The sequence below is a fragment of the Egretta garzetta genome, unplaced genomic scaffold (genome assembly GCF_000687185.1).
Source record: "Egretta garzetta isolate BGI_Z169 unplaced genomic scaffold, ASM68718v1 scaffold3, whole genome shotgun sequence".
NCBI lineage: Eukaryota > Metazoa > Chordata > Aves > Pelecaniformes > Ardeidae > Egretta > Egretta garzetta.
The window spans coordinates 505436-524465 of NW_009259099.1; the positions used below are offsets into that span (position 1 = coordinate 505436).

The 19030-nt window shown below is 44.4% G+C and overlaps 1 protein-coding gene across 1 annotated transcript; it reads left to right on the forward strand.

Annotated features, from left to right (window-relative positions):
- Positions 1-6978: 6978 nt before the first annotated feature.
- GCH1 (GTP cyclohydrolase 1) lies at positions 6979-17157 on the forward strand (the record flags this gene model as incomplete). The annotated part of the gene is made up of 5 exons (XM_009635186.2): positions 6979-7092; positions 9339-9394; positions 13160-13191; positions 14131-14215; positions 14785-17157. Coding segments are annotated over 5 exons (414 nt in total), but the record flags the coding sequence as incomplete, so codon positions are not given.
- Positions 17158-19030: the final 1873 nt, after the last annotated feature.

Here is a 19030-nt window from a genome sequence, read left to right on the forward strand (position 1 = left end):
TGCTGAACCATATGTTGCTTTTCCTCTCTCATTAGTTTATGTGCTTTTCCTATGGTGAAGGGTGGAAAAAAAAATTGCAACCTTAATACTCTTTTCGTCGTCTTCTTGTCTGGATGGATTTGGTATTTTGACAGATGTGACAACAGTGGTGTAAGCTCATAAATTTTTCCAAGCCTACTCAGTTTGCTGTGGACGAGAGGTGCTAAGCATCGCTACATAAAAATAGACAGGCAGTGCCTTAAACAAACAAGGCTGTTTGATCAGCAGCACTGCCCTTTGCTAAGAGCTGGTGAGTTACTTCATTCTTGCCCAGAAACGAGGTACTGCTAGTTCTCCTGCTTCTCACAGATGCAACAGTCAAACCTGTTAATAACTTAAACATCAGCGTTATTGTGGTGTGGCTACGGCTTGTTTCTTGTAAACCAGAGGGTGGGAGATACGGGGTTGTTCAGAGTAAGGTTCTTGGGGGGGTTTCTTTCCTCAACCTCCACCCCCATGAGCGAAGCCTACCGTGCTGAAGCAGGTACTCAGTGCAGTGAAACTTCTGCTGGCAGCTAGGACTGTAGGGCTTTCCAGGATGATCTCCCCAGCCCGTTAATGCTCAGTTACAGCAAGTTTGTTTGGGGTGTTGTTGGGAATTTAGTAAATGTCTTAACCTCTTGGATCTTAACTATTAAAGGCTTCTGGTCTCTTCATGGTGCTTTTCCAAAGTGGTGTTTCATCTTCTCTGCCTTTCCATTGTTTCAATTCCAGAAGGAAAGTTCAGCACCTTCTATGACATGAGACATCAAAATGGTTATTGAAAATCCTGATACATTTTAATGAGCATCTCCATAACCCTGCTTTCCCTCATATTAATAAACCTCCTGGCAGAGGACAACTTCTAGAATCTAATCTAAGCTTCATCTGAGAGTCTGCAATAACCGATCTCTTATGAATAGACTTGAGGCTCTCACTGCAATGTGGAAAGTGCCTTAAGGAAAACAAATGAATCTGTACAAATGATGGCCAGAATTAGTTGAATAGCAATAATGCTTTTCCTCCATTTTTGCTTTTATGAAATGTGCCTTAAATTACACCTCTGGGTCACCTCTCTTCTGGTAACTGAGGAATTAAGATTTGTTTCTGAAGCAAATATTCCTGTCTGAAGTTAAACGTCTGTTTCTAGTCCTTTGGTGTGGCAGTGATGAAATCTGAAATGCTAGTCAGAAACTTGGAAACTCTTGTGTGTCTGAGGTTTCTCTTGGTTCCTGTTAGGAAGGTGTGTTATGGCAAGGAAGCTGCAAATAGCACTAATTTAATTTTCTTTGCAGCTTTTGAACTCTATTGCCTATTTAAATAGTAGTGTGGCATCTTAGGCTGTGTCTCTTTCAAGAACTGTTTGAGACTTCTTGAAGCAAATGGCGTACCCAGACCACCCCCTTTCTTAGCAACCTGAAGTCGTTAACTTCAGTTAACGCAGTTAAGCAGTACAAACTCTCTTTATGTGAATGAGTGGTTTTGTAGCCTGACTGTGTTCTCTGGATGCATAGTAAATTCCTGGTACCCTTTTAATACTGAAAGGCTTTTCTTGTTTCTTGTCTGTTTTCTCTAACTTCAGTTACCCTGTAATGTCATCACATGAACAAATAAAAAAATTTCAGTTTTGACTCTACATCTTGCTACTTACCTAGCAGCGACTGAAAGGTTTTTATAGCAATTTCCTTCCAGGATTAATTCTGCCCCTGCAGTCAGTTGGCTTCCCTACCACGCGTTCAGCCTCTAGCTCGTGGCTCCCGCTCTGTCAGTGACATCTGTCTTCAGCTGAAGAGGAGCTTCTTCCTGAGAAAGGCCATCAGAGGTATCTGCCAACATGCCTTGATGAATGGGGTAGCCTTTGATCTCTGGCTCATGGCACTGCTGTTCTGGAGTATCCTCCAAACCACAGCCTGTTCCTAGTTCCTGCAAGGTCCCCTCCTTTGGTTTTGCTGCAACTCAGTCTGTGTTCCTGGGAGAGCAGAAGGTACCTGACCTCAGCCTGTGCTTTCGTTTGTTCAAGCCAAGGGGCATCGGTACAGTGTGACTTGCCCCACCACCCTGGTAGGGTGTCTGCATCCCTTGGCCTGAACCCATTCCTATGGTGGCCTCAGCTGCCTGCTGTGATTCATGGGATTTACGGGTCACCATGAGAGCATAGGGGCCCTCAGTGAGGACAGTCTGGAGCTGTGTAATGGGTGTCAGGAGAACATTGTGCCTTATGTCTCTGCCAGGATGGATGAGCTCAAGGAGCAGCGTCGGGGAATCTCTGAGACTGCCTTCATCCCCTTGACACTGAGCAATCCTCAGTCTGACTCCTCTGAAGTGGAGCAGTGGGGCAACTTAACACCACAGGGAAGTGCTTTAACTCATAGTGAGAACAACCTACATCACTTCAGTCTCCTGTCTCTCAGGCATAGTAAAAATGGGACATCTGAAGTGCTGTGAAGCTGATGCAGTGCTGCTCTGCAGAGTGCTGCCATCCTTCATTCCCTTCACCTTCCAAGCCTGCTGCTGGGTGGGCTGTAGCTTCTTTGGTTGCCAGAGGTGCTTTTGCTTTCCTGTGTCACATTAAAGCCATGCAAATAGTTTCTATAGCAACAGGTCTTTTTGCTTAGCTCTGACGCAAAATCCTGAAAGGTCTTTCTCATTCTGTCTTCATGCAATTCTGATTTTTTTGCTTTTATCAACTCTTGTTGAAGATAAAGGGGAGAATTAATTCTGCTCTGTTTCAGGAGTTAACTTGCAGCAGAAGTGACTGTTCAGTTTTAACAGCCCACTGAAGTTTCTACAACAGGGCTTGAACTCTGGGCTGGAGGAAAAATCAGCTGGAATAATCTAGAGAGTGCCCCAACTTACCTATAATGTTTGTTCTTGTTCCCCTCCTCCCAGCCATATATTTTAATTCGAATCTTAGCTTTTTGTTAACATGATGTGTCTAGGCTCAAGGACTTAAGCAGTAAATTCCCTTAGCTTTCCTGAGGTGGTGGAGAATGAAAATGGTGTTATTTGCAGTCTCCTTTGGCTTATAGACAGGGCTGGATGGCAGCTATTGAGCAGAGCTGTGACAAGTAAGAGCAGAGCGAGGGGAGGGGAGGCCAAAGGACCTGATCTAGTTAGTGGTGTCCCTGCTCCCTGCAGGGGGTTGGACTAGATGATCTCTAGGGGTCCCTTCCAACCCAAAACATTCTATGATTCTATGATTCTAAGATGTGTGACCATGCCCATCTTCTTGCTAGCAGAGGAGACACTAGTCTTATCCCACTGATGTGGGTGATTACGTAGGCGGTACTCGGAGGGAGTAAAAGTGTTGCTTTGTTTGAGAGGAAGAATTTATTTTTCTATTAAGGAAAAGCAGCCTGTTGAGGAGGAGCCCATCTGAGCTGCAGGTGCCTTGCTTTGTCAGGAAACCAAGCTAGCAATATTTACTTTAGCTCTCCTTCCCTCTAAAAGCCCAGTTGACTTCTCTGCTTTTGCTTTGAAGATCCTGGTGCTGCAGGACGAAGAGATGCAGTTGCATTGGAAGGGCAGAGGTGGGTGTTTTGGAGCTGAGAGACACAGCCAGTGTAACAGCCACACTGCTCTGTGTGAACTGGGACAAGCTTGGGGAGGGACAACGCAACTTTTAGATCTTGCCCTGAGTGGCAAGAGTAAATGTTTTGGGGCCTCCAAATGAGGAAACCAAAATCAAGCTAGTGAAGCAGGCAGTGTGCCCTTGTAGGTAGAATAAAAGAATGGGAAAAGAGGCACGAATTTGTCCCCAGCTTTGCTTTTGGCCTGGCTAATCTGTTTTTCCCCTCTGTCCTTTCAGCCCCGTTAAGTTCTCCAGAACATGTGCTGCAGGCTGAGCTTGTCAGGGCCTTGTTTGATGCTGTTGCAAATTGAATGTCTGGAAAAAAAGCAAACCAAAAGCCAGACAACGTTAGATAAAATGGTATTGCCTCCCTGCACAAAGCGTTTGAGTCCCTGCCAAACAAGCCTCTCCTGTGTAATTACTGAAAACAAGTGCCGCAGTGGGACATAGCACAGCATCTTGTCACAGCCACTCTTACCTAACTCTTCTTTTGTCAACACAAGGCTTGGATTTCCAAGGGGGAGGTATAGGGATAGGCAAGCTTCAAGCTATACTTACTTTATTTTCAGGAGAACAGACTTGTGAAGCGTGAGCAGGAGGGACTGGAGCAGGATAAGGGGGGACTGGGGCTCTCTTTAACACCGTGGCTGTTGACTCAGGTAGTGGCCTTCAGTCTCACATTTTGTTTTACCTTGTGTCCCTGTACCCTCTGGCAGTTGTTACGGAGTTATAAGCTGGTTTCTTTCTTTCTTTATGGGCTCTGGCCCTCCTTCTCAAGGAGTAACTGGTGCTGACTTGAAATGGGCACACCGTGCCACAGGCACAACTGCAGAGGTTGTGCAGCTGAGCCAGTGTCATCTGTGATCTGGCTGCAATTTGCTGCTAATATTAAATAAATCTAAGGGGCAAAATTGGCAAAACCTGTATAAATGAGAAGCGCAAAGCATCCCACAGCCCTGTGGTTATATTCTTGACATGCTGATCTGTTTGCTTACACACCTCTAAGCCTCCCTTGGCTGAGAGGGGACATTGCCCAAATTGCTGTGACTCTGGGCTGTAGCCTAAGAGGGGGTATGCAAGAAGGATGGATGACCTCTGTGTTCCTGTTTGATCGCTTTAGCCGTGAGAAGGATGCATTTTGTTCCTGAAGTTGCTTGTGTGATATTTCACAGGTCATTTACCCATCTTTTTTTTGCCGGCTTTAAAATGGGGCTAACAGCTGTCTCCATGATACAACATGGCTCTTCAGCATTCCAGTAATAGAGTTGGGTTCCTTAGATGAAGTTTGGCAGGATCTATTAATATATTATTTTATACATGAGTGTGTATGTGCATATACATACATGTATATGAGAAGTACGGTTGAAGTACCTTCTGTTGTAGCTTTGGCCTTACGCTGCGTCACACATTGCCATGACTTAATGAGAATTACCATGACTTAATGAGAATGTGGCTGGTTTTGATTGTTTTGAACGGTCTGCGTCGAGTGTGCTGACGTAAATCCATATCTAACATCAGGCTCTGATGCGCTCCTGGCAAGGCTGGTATGAGCCAAGCTGGTGGTCTAATAACAGCAGCAGTCACTCTGGAGATGCTTCGTGGATCTGCTTGGATTTTGTTTTAATAATGCTGGGCATAGTAGCAGGTTTTGTGAAACCACTGTTTGCCTTTCTGCTGTAGAAATGGCACATCTGCAGAGTGCTGCGGGAGGGAGTGAAGAACCCAGACGGCTGCTCTGTCTCCCCTTCCCTCTCCTCTGAGCCTGCTTTGTTTCAGATTCTCGCTATTCCTGGCTGAATTCAGAGTTACACAACTGCATGGCGCTCCCCATGTAATCAAAATCCTCTCCGGCAGTATTTGGAGTAAACTAGATGCTGAAATTTGAAGAACAAAATTATGTACCTTTTACAGAGTTGTTTCCCAACCTCTTCCGTGCCCCCTACTCCTGCTCTCTGACCTGATCAAAAGCCTTTTGGGGTTCAGCCTCGCTGCCTTGCAGGTTGCCAGCCCTTCTCAGGAAAGAACGTGCGTCGCAGGCAGAACATCTTGCGCACAGTTTCCAGGGTTACCTGTGTAGTGCTGATAGCAAGCAGGAAATTAAAATGCTCCATGATGATGATACACTATCGACAGCAGATGGTGGCCATTAGGTGTACGTGCGTGTCAGGGGAAGGCATAAAGGCAAGTAGAGCAGACACAACTATTAGATTTGTGTAACTCTGCAGGTGCTAAGCTCCGCCGCAGATGAGCCAAGGCAGTCCCTGAGCACCCTGGTTCCCCTTCTGGCCATGGTGTATGTGACTCTAGTTCCTGGAAGTATCTCCCAAGTAGTCAGTGTGGCTTCAAGCAAACTTGTTTGCAGAACTCCTTGTTCTGATTATCAGCCCTTCTGCACAGCTAGTTCTCTCTTGCTATTCTCTCGCTTGTCTCTCTCTTCTGTACAGCTCTTCTCTCTCATCCTTCAAAAGGCTGTTCTACTTCCAACCTTTCCAAGCATGGTCCAGCTGCCTGCAGTCTTTGTGGAGGCTATAGCGATCTGCTGTAACCTGTATCAGGACTGCTTAAGGATGTGTCCAGGGGACTGCTAAATCTGGAAAATCAGCTGAGGATCTGTTCTGCTGAGCTCTGAGACATTATATGTTCCTTTTCTTGCTGCACTGTCTCTTCTTCCTTCTATCTTTGTGATTTCTCCACCACAATTAACAATTCTATGTTAACTCTGAGGTGTGGAATTAGGCCAGAGTATACATATGCATGCCTGCTTTCAGTGCAGGACAGAAAATCTGTCCCCTGATCTGTGAATACAGATCTGTCTCTTCGACTTTTGTGTCTGCCTGAACAGCTGCTGGCTGGTGTGCTTCAGGATGAAATAAGAGAGTATCTTATTTGTGTACAAAGCCTCCTTGAAGATGGTGATGCTGGTGTCGAAGCATTTGAAGGAACCGCTGTGATGGCTTAGCTTTTCTCAAACCTGAGGCTCAGCTTTGCTTGCGGTATGTGGAAATGCTAATGGAAGCCCACTCTGAGATGCACTTTCCTCCTCAGCACTGGCTTTATCAGCTGTAGTCTTAATTGCTCTTAAGATGTCTGTAACTCTGCAAAGACTAGGCTCATTCTAACCTGGGCTTAAACTATTATTTAAGTAAAACACTACAGGCTGACTTCTGCTGGAGCACATAGGTAGTCTGACATAGCACTGCGGAAACTGTGTGATCGTATGCAATGCGAAGTGTACTTGTGTTGTTACTCCTTGATTGCCTCCGATATCTTAACCCTAAAATCTGTAGTTCTGAGTGAGCTACAAACTTTCTCAGATACTGGCTGGAAGAACCTTCCATGCTTGTGCGTGTTGGTTTTTTTTTTTTTTTTTTTAATGTGAATGTTTAATTTCAGATGTTCTGAATGACGCCATCTTTGATGAAGATCATGATGAGATGGTAATTGTGAAGGACATAGACATGTTCTCATTGTGTGAGCATCACCTCGTTCCATTTGTTGGAAAGGTAACTCTTCCTCACAAAACAAACGTGGGAATACATGATAAAAGACCCAAGTACATGTAAAAGATTTTGTAGCTGTAACTACAAAGCTTTTAAAGCTGTAAGTATTTACTGCTTACGGCTATGATTCTAGAAGTTAATCTTCAGAATACAAATAAGGAAGACCTCCTTAATGTGAGTTTTTATTTGGATTTAAGCTCCTAAAATGTAATGCTCAACCTTTCCTAGTCTAAGTAATCTAATGGTTTCTGACATTTCATATCAAAGCTCTTCTTCGTGAAGCAGCAGCGAGCCTTGGGGGCAGACATCTTGATATTAAACCGGCTCACCCCGCACGCTGGCTCTGTCACGGATTTAGCTTCTGCCTCAGAGCTATCTGGTGCACATTCATCTCGGGAACCCCCCGTGAGTGGAACAAACTTCTGATTAGCAGCCCTGGCTTAAATAAGCAAGCCCAGTCAGGGAGGCGGTGGCCAAAACTGACCAGCAGGAGGCTGCTTAGGTTGAGAGATGATGTTGAAATTGTGATGCCAACAACTTTAAAAATAAAATAATTCTCAAGTTAAAGGCTGTAAATGTGATGAAGAGTGCAGAGTGGAGAGTCTCTTCTGCCCACCTCAGCCCCTTCACTCCCGTATTGGCACGGAAGGATGGAGCTTATTCTGATCCATCTGTTCTACCATAAAGTGCTCACAGGCCAGAGAGTAGCAAGTGCTTTTGTTGTCTATTGAATTCGATCAGTACTGCATATGTTCCAAGTAAACTGTCTCCCAAAAATAAAATGCCCGAACAGAAACCAGCCGTTTATTTAGTTGGGTCAACTGAATTTTATCTGCTTTCTTTTCTTACTGCTAGTATTTTATACTGGAAAACAAGGTAACTTCTTTTTCTGTGCAAGCTTTCTATTTTGCCTGTTATTCTTGGTTACACGTAATGTGTATATTCTCTTCGTTACTCCTGTGGCAATATATGCATTCTTTTTACATCTAGCTGTTTAGCCTGTGTGGTTTGGAGAAATCTCCTCGCAAACACCGAATTGGTCCTGCTCGTATAATGGTCTGCTAAATGACTTGGTATGCCTCTAAATATTCTCAGACTAACCATTCTCCTGTTGGGTACATCAAACAGGCTGCAAATGCTGGCCAGCAGGTCTTGTATTTGCAGTTCTATCTTAAATGAAACCAAGAAATTTGCAGAAATACTCGATGGGGAACAGGATTCAGCACTTATTTCTAAGTTATGTCTCTTACTTTATCTGAAATGTTTCATGTCTTTTCAGGTGTCAGTGGGTTGATTACCCAACAGAAGTGATAGGAATGAGCAAGTTAGCCAGGTAATTAGGTGCACTGTGGTACCTCTGATTGCAGGTACAGCAATACAGGATTCTGAGATGGGGCCTCTAGGCAAAGCGTTCAGACAGAATCCTACACTGACACTCCCCTACTGTATCTTGGCTAATTTTTCAAGTCTCTGGTACAGTGACACAAATGCTGGCTTATAACCTGTTACAGCTGTAAACCCACTTCAATTCAATAGCCTATGTTGCTTTCTAAAAACAAGAAGCTAAATGGCTTTCCCCCTACCTTTGTATCTGAGCATTCTTCTTCTCAAGAACTTATTCCAACCTAGTGCAATACGTGTTCAGTATGAATGTTCTGCAAATCCATATTCGAGCAGGATGGAAGTTGACTTAATCATACAGTGATCTATGGTACTACCAAAGCAGGGGGGAAAAAAAAAAAAAGAAACCCAAAACAGTAAGTGTAGCCTGATTTTGGTGGCTAAGTACTTCTTGCCATCAGAACTTTTACTGGATCTAAAGTACAGTCCCTCTCCCTCCCACTCCCTAAATCCATTCTAGGTCTTGAAAGAAAAGCATGTTTATTCTAGACGAACAGTGCCATGCTGAGTAATAGACTGCTTTTTGTACCCAAATGCAGTAGAACTCTGTAGCATTCCTGAGACTTGGAACATAAGCCTTGACTCTTGAAGAGTTGTGATTTTTCTCCCCCTCAGAAAACTTCCTATTCTTCACCAGGACACTGACCTCACCAGGCATTTACAGTCTCTGTTAGCTCCACAATTTTTCAGGCTTGCATGGTGGCATGTTCCTCCCACATGCTAGGACTTCTGGACTGTTCCAGAGTTAGTTCTGGGGCAAATGCACATCTCATTCTCTCTGCATGAGTTTCATATGCATTTGGAAGTGTGGTTTTGATTCTGTTAATGGTTTGTTCTCCTCTGTCTAGGTACATATTGGCTATCTTCCTAACAAACAAGTACTTGGCCTCAGCAAGCTTGCTAGGTAAGTGTTAATGTAATGAAAGTGATGCTAATGTGTAAAAAGGATTCCAAGCTGTGCTAACTCTGCTAATCTTTCTAATCTGGTCCCCCTCTAAAGCTCAGCCCACTTTGTGTCTTAGATTTGGATTCAGACCAATCCTCAGCATTATGTTTTCTGTGGAGAGGACAGATAAGTCTCAGAGCTCTGTGTTAATTCACATCAGTCGACTGTAGTGGAGCTGTAAAGCTTTTGTATGTTCATCCAAAGCACTGGTGTCTGCAGGGAGCACAGAAGCAAGAACAACAGAGAATGTGGTCACGTTCTAAGGCAGGCCACAAAAAACCAGTGGGGATCTCTAGCTATTTACTACTTGTGTGTATATTGACTGAGAACAAAAATCTAAAACTTCCAAACTGTAAATGAAAGTGTTCTATGGATAGAAATTTAATCCAAAGCTTTCTTCTGTTAGCTGACTCTTCAGATAAATTTGGCATTTCTTTTTTTCACTGAGACCTGCTGAGAGAGCTGTGGGTTAAATTTTATAGATAAGGTTCTGCCTAAGAAACAAAGCAGTTACACACTTGAGAAGTCCATTTATTATTTAAAATAGCTTTTCCCCTCAGCAAGCACCCTTGGATCAGTTGTTGCACTGGGTCTTCTTATGTAGTGACGCTCTCTAGTTCCGGTGAGGAAGGGGATGGTGGATCCCTTCAATAAGCAGATTACTGAGGACCAGAATGGAGGGGTCTCTTTTGAGAAATGAGACTGAAAAATAGACTGTAGTTCAGAAAGACCACATAGGTTTTGTGTATACTTTCCCTGATAAGGTCTTTTAATCTTGCTGTAGTTCCAGTAATACTGATGGGAATTAGCCTTGTAAATCTGCATGCCCGCTGGGCTTTCTTAGCAGGTTAGGAATGTGTAGGATGTGACACTAAAATGCTTTAAAGTCAGTCAGCTCTGTTCTGTGCTCTGCTTGCACGACAGTGAATTTGGTTTGGAAGTGGAAGGGCCCTTGGAGGTCATGTCTTTGCTAGCGTAACTCATATTTACAGGGAGGCCATCTTCATGGACAGGCTGGATCGATGGGCCCAGGCCAACTGTATGAGGTTCAACAAGGCCAAGTGCCGGGTCCTGCACTTTGGTCACAACAACCCCATGCAGCGCTACAGGCTCGGGGAAGAGTGGCTGGAAAGCTGCCTGGTGGAAAAGGACCTGGGGGTACTGGTTGACAGGCGGCTGAATATGAGCCAGCAGTGTGCCCAGGTGGCCAAGAAGGCAAATGGCATCCTGGCCTGTATCAGGAGTGGTGTGACCAGCAGGACAAGGGAAGTCATCGTGCCCCTGTACTCAGTGCTGGTGAGGCCGCACCTTGAATACTGGGTTCAGTGTTCCTGGTAACAGATGATAGGACGAGGGGGAATGGTTTGAACTGCGCCAGGGCAGGTTTAGGCTGGACACTAGGAAAAACTTCTTCCCCGAAAGGGTTGTCAGGCTCTGGAATGGGCTGCCCAGGGAGGTGGTAGAGTCCCCATCCCTGGAGGTGTTTAAAAGAAGGATAGATGGGGTGCTTAGGGACAGGGTTTAGTGGTGGGATGGCAGGGTTAGGTTAAAGGTTGGACTCGATGATCTCAAAGGTCTTTTCCAACCAAAGTGATTCTATGTCTTCTAGCAGTGCTTATAGGCGTGGACTTTGCTCTGATTAAAAGGCTGAAACGAGCAGTTCAACATGTAGATTCTTCTCATACATGTTTTCTGTGGCTGTTCCTCAGTGCTGAGACTGTAGGATGAGGTTCTGAGCTGCCAGCATTGCAGTCGCTGGGCAAAAGGCTTTGCCTTCTGTAGCTGCTTACGCTTGGGGATGCCTGTGTGTCAGCTCATGGCTTGCATCATGTGTTGGCTGGCACTCATGTGGCTGGATATTTTTAAGCGGGGAGGGTTTGGGGTTTTTGAGTTGGATTTCTGAAGGCAAATGTCCTTCCTGAAGAGACTGTCATTTGATTTCTGCAGGGCTTGAATGCAGGATTAAGGATCACATTTGAAATATGCATCAGTTGAGTGGTGCTTGCTCTGGTTGCTAGTTAGCTCCGAATTGCAGGTGTAAAAAGGAGCTCAAAATTGTCTTTGACTTTTAATGCAAGTGGCAACACTGTGCTAGAAATGTACGATTTTCCTACTATTTATTCACAGCATAGAAGCATGGACGAATATGTGCAAGGCTTCCTGCGCTGTGCTTGAAAGGTTAAATCTCGCCTCTTTTTCAAGTTAGGGTAAAACTCCCATATACTGCGATAATGAAGAGATTAGATTCTTGTGTAACAAAATGTTCTCAGTCCTCGCTTGCTTTTGAGTGCTTACCGTGAAGAGTCTGGTGGGCCAAGTAGTGCTTCCCTTCCGTGCCCTATATAATGCAACCAGTGTTCCAACAAAGATTTGTGAGGCTGTTGGTACTGTGAACTAATCCTATTATGAAAGATTAGGCCTAATGTGGTGAGGTTCTGGAGTTGTGGATGACCTGTATTCAGTAAACAACTTTCTTTGGACTTTAAGCTCAGGCTTGATGCTAATGCAAATAAACACGTTTATGTGAAAACGGTTATAGGACTTCTTATGTGCAATACCATTGTAAAGAAAAAAAAAAAATCTCAGCATCATCTTGTATCCTATCCATAAATTTAATCTAAATATTATGTTGCTTTGTTTAGAATAGCTCTAACACAACCATTTCATTTCTGGAGGGGTGTTTCTGCATATAATTCTCTCTCCAAAACAGCAGGCAAGGCTCATTGTCAGAAATGTTCCTTGTAACTAATGCCTCAGGCTGCCAGCCAGTGTCTGCTTTTTGTCTAGTCCGACCAGATGGGTATTGAAGCTTTCTATAGCAACTTCTTTACGTGGCTGCTTGAGGTGTAATTAAGCATTTGAGGTTGGCATAAGTAACCTGTTGCGTTACAGGACAGCTATAAGACTTTTCTTAAATGTGTGGGTTATAGTACTACGGTTATAAGCGACGGTAGTATCACTTGTATTGCCCCACAAATGGCTTAATTCAAAGTCACATTCGAGAGAAGCACTAAGGTGATCCTTGAACTGAAATGTGAAGGATGGCGTGAGATACGGGTGGAGAGTATCTGTTTTAAATAAACCCAGTTCTGTCTCATTGTTCTTGGTTAAAGCTGTGGTTAAATGCAAGAATCCCAAACATCTCCTGCTTAATTTCAGTAATTCCCTTCTGGGAATCCCAATATCTGAATTGCCCTTAAAACAGCATTTAGTTTAGATTGAAGCAAAAGGAGGTACCTCAGTTCAAGGATTAGCTTTCAGGGAATCTTTGGGCATGGATTCCCTTGCAACTGTGTGATGCAGGTGGGTGGTGGTACAAGTAATTCAAAAGTAACAGCCAACAGAAGCAGCTTGGAGGAGAAGTGAGGTGCTTAGGGACAGGGTTTAGTGGTGGGATGGCAGGGTTAGGTTAAAGGTTGGACTCGATGATCTCAAAGGTCTTTTCCAACCAAAGTGATTCTATGATTCTATGACAGGTTTGCCCCTGAAATAGTCTCTGGGGTGGCAGGTAGGGGGAACCTGTCACTAAACACAGTGATGTGCTCAGGGAAGCCCTTCAGCAATGCCAGCCTGGGGCCGAGCAGCTGCATGATGTCGTGTAGATTTCCAGGAAGGATGTGGATCTGTACAGTGGTCTTGTTTGGTTGTGTCAAGTTAATTGTGAAGATCAGACAGTGGTTAGATAGGAATAAGTATAATGTTGTCTTTTCCTTTCTCCTTTAGGATTGTGGAAATATACAGCAGAAGATTACAAGGTAAACAGATGAATCTTTGGTTTTGTTGTGTGCTAGCCAGCTCAGGGTACTGGTAATTGTAGGTGCACTATAACTGCAAATTTTAGTGTGAAGAAAAACCCTGTGTTCTTCAACGGGTGCTTCTTGTCTGTCATTTTAGCCCCTGTGTTTCCAGGGAGGACTAAAATCTGCCTATGAAAACTGATGTAGGCAGTAACTGATTTAGAGGATAAATGTGCTACGAGATACAGCTGCCAGGAGTAACTAAACTAGTTGGATGCTGCTGGAGATGAGCTTTCCTACAGATAATTTGAGATGCCTTCAAGAATTCTTGTCTGAAGGGATGAAGTGAGAGCTGCCATGTTATGGACTGCCTGCCTGCTGCCCCCGAGAAGTGGAGAAAGCTTGCAGGATCTGAGGCCTTGGGTTGGGCTCAGCCTGCTGTCATTGTCCTGCAGTTAAATTTGGCCTGATCTTGGCAGCAGAAGTCTTAGTCCCTCTTAGGTGTCAGACTGGTGAATAGAGGGTGCTAGAGCTGCAGGAAGTAAAGCTTTGCAGGACAACAGACTCTCAATTTGCCCATTTTTTTAATCTCCATTTCCTTTCCTTAAGAGAAATTGTGTGAAGGGAATGAACAGAGCCAGAAAATCTAACTTCCGTAACAGGAAATGTAAGAGCTGTTATAACAGATCATGATAATGCAATTCCTGCAAAGGTGTAATGCAAAATGACTCCCAACATAAACAAGCAAATAAAAGCTCTGCTCCGGGATACAAAACATAAGATAGGATTTTGGCACTAATAAAATTTATTTAGGAAGAGCAGTACGTGTGGGTGGGGGGGGATGGGGGGAACAGGCAGACCTGGAAGTGAGGATGCAGTGTTGCGATCCAGATAGCGGTGGTGCATTGATGCTGGTCAGATTTAACGCTGCGGCTGAACTCCCTGTTGTTCTTTCAGTCCAGGAACGCCTTACCAAACAAATTGCAATAGCCATCACAGAAGCCTTACAGCCTGCTGGAGTTGGAGTGGTTATTGAAGCTACGTAAGTCACTCTGAGCTGTTCCGTGGTAGCGTATGGGCTGTGCGTGATTCCAGCTGCGCGCCGCAGAGCCGTTGTGCGCTGCCTCTTCGGCCGCGGTAGCTCTGTGCCGTGCTTGTTTATGAGGCAGAGTGCAGGCAGGAGTGAGCCTTGCCTGTTCAGCGAAATGGCCCGGTGGGTTGGAGGCCTTTAAACTGGGGGCCTACCTTATCCACTGCAGGGATGTGGCAACCGGCAGTGTGATCAGCTGCCCCAGTTGCACTGGGTCCGTGCTCTGCCTCGGTGCCCCTTCTACTTCCTCAAGTAGAGCAAAGCTTGGGACTAGCAACAGGCATGTCCCTGTGATCAGAATGCACCTTGGGAAGGTGGGATTTTGCTAGGATCTGAGGAGAGAAGGCAGGGAGCTGGGAATGTGACTCTTTTTTCCATAGCAGACAGCTATGTCCATTCTGGATAGGGAGGCTTTGTCACTTCCCCAGAATTTAACGTGACCGTGTAAGAAACCTCTCTCGTTGTGAGATCACTTCTTTTGCGTATGCCTGATTTATTGACTCCCCTCTCATTTCTTCTAGGCATATGTGTATGGTAATGCGTGGGGTACAGAAAATGAACAGTAAAACAGTAACCAGCACAATGTTGGGGGTATTCCGGGAAGATCCAAAGACCCGTGAAGAATTCTTGACACTCATCAGGAGCTGAAACTGTGTTATTCTCTAAATGCACTCTGGAGATTGTTCTGTCCAGTGTCACTGTCTGTTCTTACTTGTTCCTACATCTCACTTTTAAACTAAATCATTGTGAATTGGTGTCCTAGTCTTTGTGCAGTAAAAGACTTCTGATGGCAAATGAAAAATGTAACGATAAGGTAGGCTCCTCCTGAATTTCCAATGATGCTGATGTCACGGAATTACAAGCTATGAAAAGGGTTTGGGAAATGTTTTTCCATGCACAATGCAGAATATACTGCAGTTAGGAAAAAAAGTGGGGTTGGGAGTGAAGTGGATATTTATGAAATAGTTATGTTTATTTGAATAAATATGGAGCAGCACAGGAAACGATTGGAAGGATGTGGATCCTTGTAGGACCCCTTATGCTGCAAATACTGTACCTCTGCTGAAAAGGATGGTCCTGAATTATCTCTGACTATATCTTATTACAAGTCCTGCAGTGGCTGTTTCAGTGTCTGGATATGTATGTTATACCTCTTTGAGATGTTACCTCTGGTGGTGTTTTATATTCTTGCTAGTATTAACCCTCCTTTTTTGTGTGTGTGTGGGTTTTTTTGTTTGTTTTGAAAAGTTTAAAACACGTTTTTCCTAGCCTCTTAACATGGAGGAAATTAACTTCTAAATTATTTGCGGCACAGGCTTATCTCAATATAAAGGGTTTTATGCACCTTTTTCTCTGTGCCTCAGAATGTCTGACCACTTTAACTGTCAGCTTCTTACTGTTTTTAAGCAAACTTTAACAGAGGGGAGGAAAAAAACCCCAGAGTCTGCAAAATGCTAAGATATCCAAAGAGGTTTTTAACGCTATTTATATCTTGAGCTTTGCTTCTTGGATTTCCATGGGTTAGAGTGAGAAGCTAAATCTAGTCTGATAATCTGAAAATGAAGATTTGTCTTTGAGTATATCAAGATTTGCATCTCGTAAGTGTTGGACCAAAGGTGAGCACTGAACTCCTGAACACAGCACATTGTACCTCTCCTGCCTGGTGGCAGGTCATTTCAGGGCAGAGTAACCTGAAATGACAACTTATTTCGTAAGAGCAATTGAGAAAAGCATTTCCAGGGCCATCAAAATGAATTAAACCACATTTTTGTGTGTATGTGGCAACATCTGTGTGTGGCAGTATTGGTACAAAAAGTTTCAGTCAGCTGGACTTGGCTGAACTTCTTATACTTTGTTATAGTTATAATGGGTATTTTGTAACTCTTAATTGGGAAAACATGAGGTGCTAATGAAAACCACCCTTCTCAAACGACGCACAGGAGGCAAAACTTAAAAAATAAAATGTTGGCCAGGCTGTCAGATGCCCACAGTGCAGGTTCCCATAGTCATATCTGCTCTGCTGAACATGAATCCAAGATGTTCTGTACACTAACCTAAAAGGCAGTTCCTGGTCTGGCAAGCTCCGTCTTACCAACATTTCTGTCTGCTTCCTTCAACCATTGTTGGAAACGAAATTAAGATCATGCCCAGTCAAATTTCCATTGGGCCTAAAGAACTTTCAAGAACAGCAACCTCATGTGTTTAATTACACTGAATTTACCTTGATGACCTTCACAGCATTATTGGAAAAATCTTGTATAATATTCTCTGTCCTGGATTCTGTAGAGTTAGGTGCTACAGAAGTGTTTGTCTGCTAGGGTAAACAAGGTATGTGTTGCACATGTATAGAATACACTAACTCTATGGCATTTGTTTTCCTCAAATGACTGAGAGATGATGTTGCCACTTTTCAGTTCAGTATATGTATCCAGCTGCAAAGCCTTAAATCTTTCTTGCCTGAAGTTCAGAGTGAAACTCCTTCTCTTTGTAGCTCAACAACTGGAAGGAGAATTGGAGGACCAAAGAGGCACACACTAGTACGTTTGTTTCATTTGCTTTAGTTTGGAAATTAAGTCTCTGTAAAACACTGTCTTGCTGCTGAGGTAATGAAAAGTTGCATTTTAACCACTTATCTCTATTCAGGATAAAGTTTGCATTGCACCACCGCTGTTTTTTTAATTTCCATGTGACCTGTAGTCCTTAAAACATACCTCTCTATACTTGTGGCCTTGGATTTTGTTCACATTTTTGTTGTTGTAAGACTTGGTGCGTTTTGGGGGACGTTAGTGTTGTTCAAATACAGAAGCTTTAACTACAACCAGTGTGTATATATGTGTAGTATGTACAGCCTGCTGTTGTACAACCTGAAAGTCCATTGTCTCTAAAACATTAAAGCACAGTATTACCCTTTGGAGTGGTAGCATCCTTGGTGACCTGGAGGTGATGGCACATGCTCTGTTTCCTTGTGTGGGGCTTGGTTCTGCACCAGCAGGTGCTCCAAGCCTGTGATGAGATGTTGGGTTGCTCTTCGGGGACAGTAGTTGCTGTTGTCCCCAGATGACTCCTCATTTGTTGACTGGGCAGCAAAAAACCCCTGAGCTTTGGTGTCACCTTCTTCTTGCTGGTCCTAGGTGCCAGAGGAGTCAACAGCAAATACGTTGGGGCAGGGAAGGTGGCCGCTTTGGAGAGGCTGTTGTATGCATCAAGGCTCATGTGGACTTAGAGTCCTCTTGTGTGCTTCTTAAACTGTCCTGCGTGCCTCATCCTGCTTTACAGAGGAAATACCTGGTTCCTGGCCAAATGTTCAAATTACCTGAACGAAGCAGATGTGGTGCTGGTGCGGCAAGAGACCTTGAAGCTGAAGTCTCTGCGCTTTGTCTTGGTTGGGTCGCCCCACTGCGTACTGTGCATAGCAATGAGCTCAGCCTGTGCCAGCTGAAGCTGCAAGGCTGCTTCCCTGCTGTCCTCCCTGGATGCAGGTACTGCTGAGATTCAGGAGAAAAAGGGGAAAAAAGAGGGGAAAAAAAAAAAAAAAAAAAGAGTCCAGATCCCAGATTCCTGAAGGGTGTTGTAGCCAAAGCTTTGCCAGAGGTAGCCCTCATCAGGCGGCCTGGGCTTTTCTGCGGCCTGATGAGAAAAGGTGAGGAAAAAGAAAACTTTATATAATGAAGACTTTATGAAAATTAGCAATCGCTTCTGTAATCCCTTACCTACTTCTCTGGGTTGAAGCACAAAATAAACCAGGCCAGGGTGAGGCAAGCAGAGATGTTTTTGGGCTGCAGGCAGGGATGGGGAATGTGCTGGTTCAGAGTGGCTTTGTGGGCAAAGGCTGTGGCAGTCAGAAATGCAGGAGTAATGAATGAAAGCCCCCTCCAGCCCTTCGTGGTGTGGTTTGGGTTTTTTTTTTTCCCAAATGGTCTGTCCTATTTGGAAATAACCCTCCTGGGCGGCCCCAGGAGCATTGTCGAGAATTGTCTTTGTCATGAAGCTGGGTTACTTCTGTGTTTCCCACGGTTGTATATTAAAGCTGGCAATTGTGGTGGAAAATGGCTTGTTTGTCAAAACAGGCGCTTCTGCAAGAATTTTTCTATTCCCTGCCTCTTTATTTTATTTTTTTTTTTTTTAGGTGTGGGATTGGGAAGGAGCCTCCCTGGTTTTGTGATCATGGGAAAATCTGTTTTCATTGGGGCGAGAAAAAATATTCAGCTGGAAAGTGTTTACAGCTCAAAAAGAAAAAAAAAAAAGCAAACCAAAACCCCAGAAGGGAGCAGTAAGAACCAAATCTGTAAAAGAACCAAAAGCTGTTAGTAAGATGGCAACCCCCATCCCTGACCTACCCCATCCCACATGATCCCACCTGCTTTATCACGTGCTCTCTTTGTTCCCCAATACCCTCCAGTGGGGCCTTTTGCTTCTGAGGGGTTTGGATATTTTCTTCTTCCCCTCAAGAGTCCCCCATATAAGCAGTTTCTTTGTGTTTTTTCTATCACTGTTGTTTACTTTTGGGTGTCTCCCATCATTTCCTGCAGATGTGCTGTGGAGTGATGGGTCAGCGAGTCCCTAGGCTGTGCCCAGCCAGCTCCTTGGTGCCAGCTCTTTGGTCCTCTCCCCCTGCATTCCAGGTGCAGGTTTTTACTTCAGTTCAGGTGACTTTTCACAGCTCAGAGCCCTGGGAGGTGATGAGTCCTGCTTATCTCATGGTGTGAAGAAGTGGCCTTGGTTCCCTCGTGCTGTGGTGTGGATCCCTACAGAGGCTTGGCTGGTGGG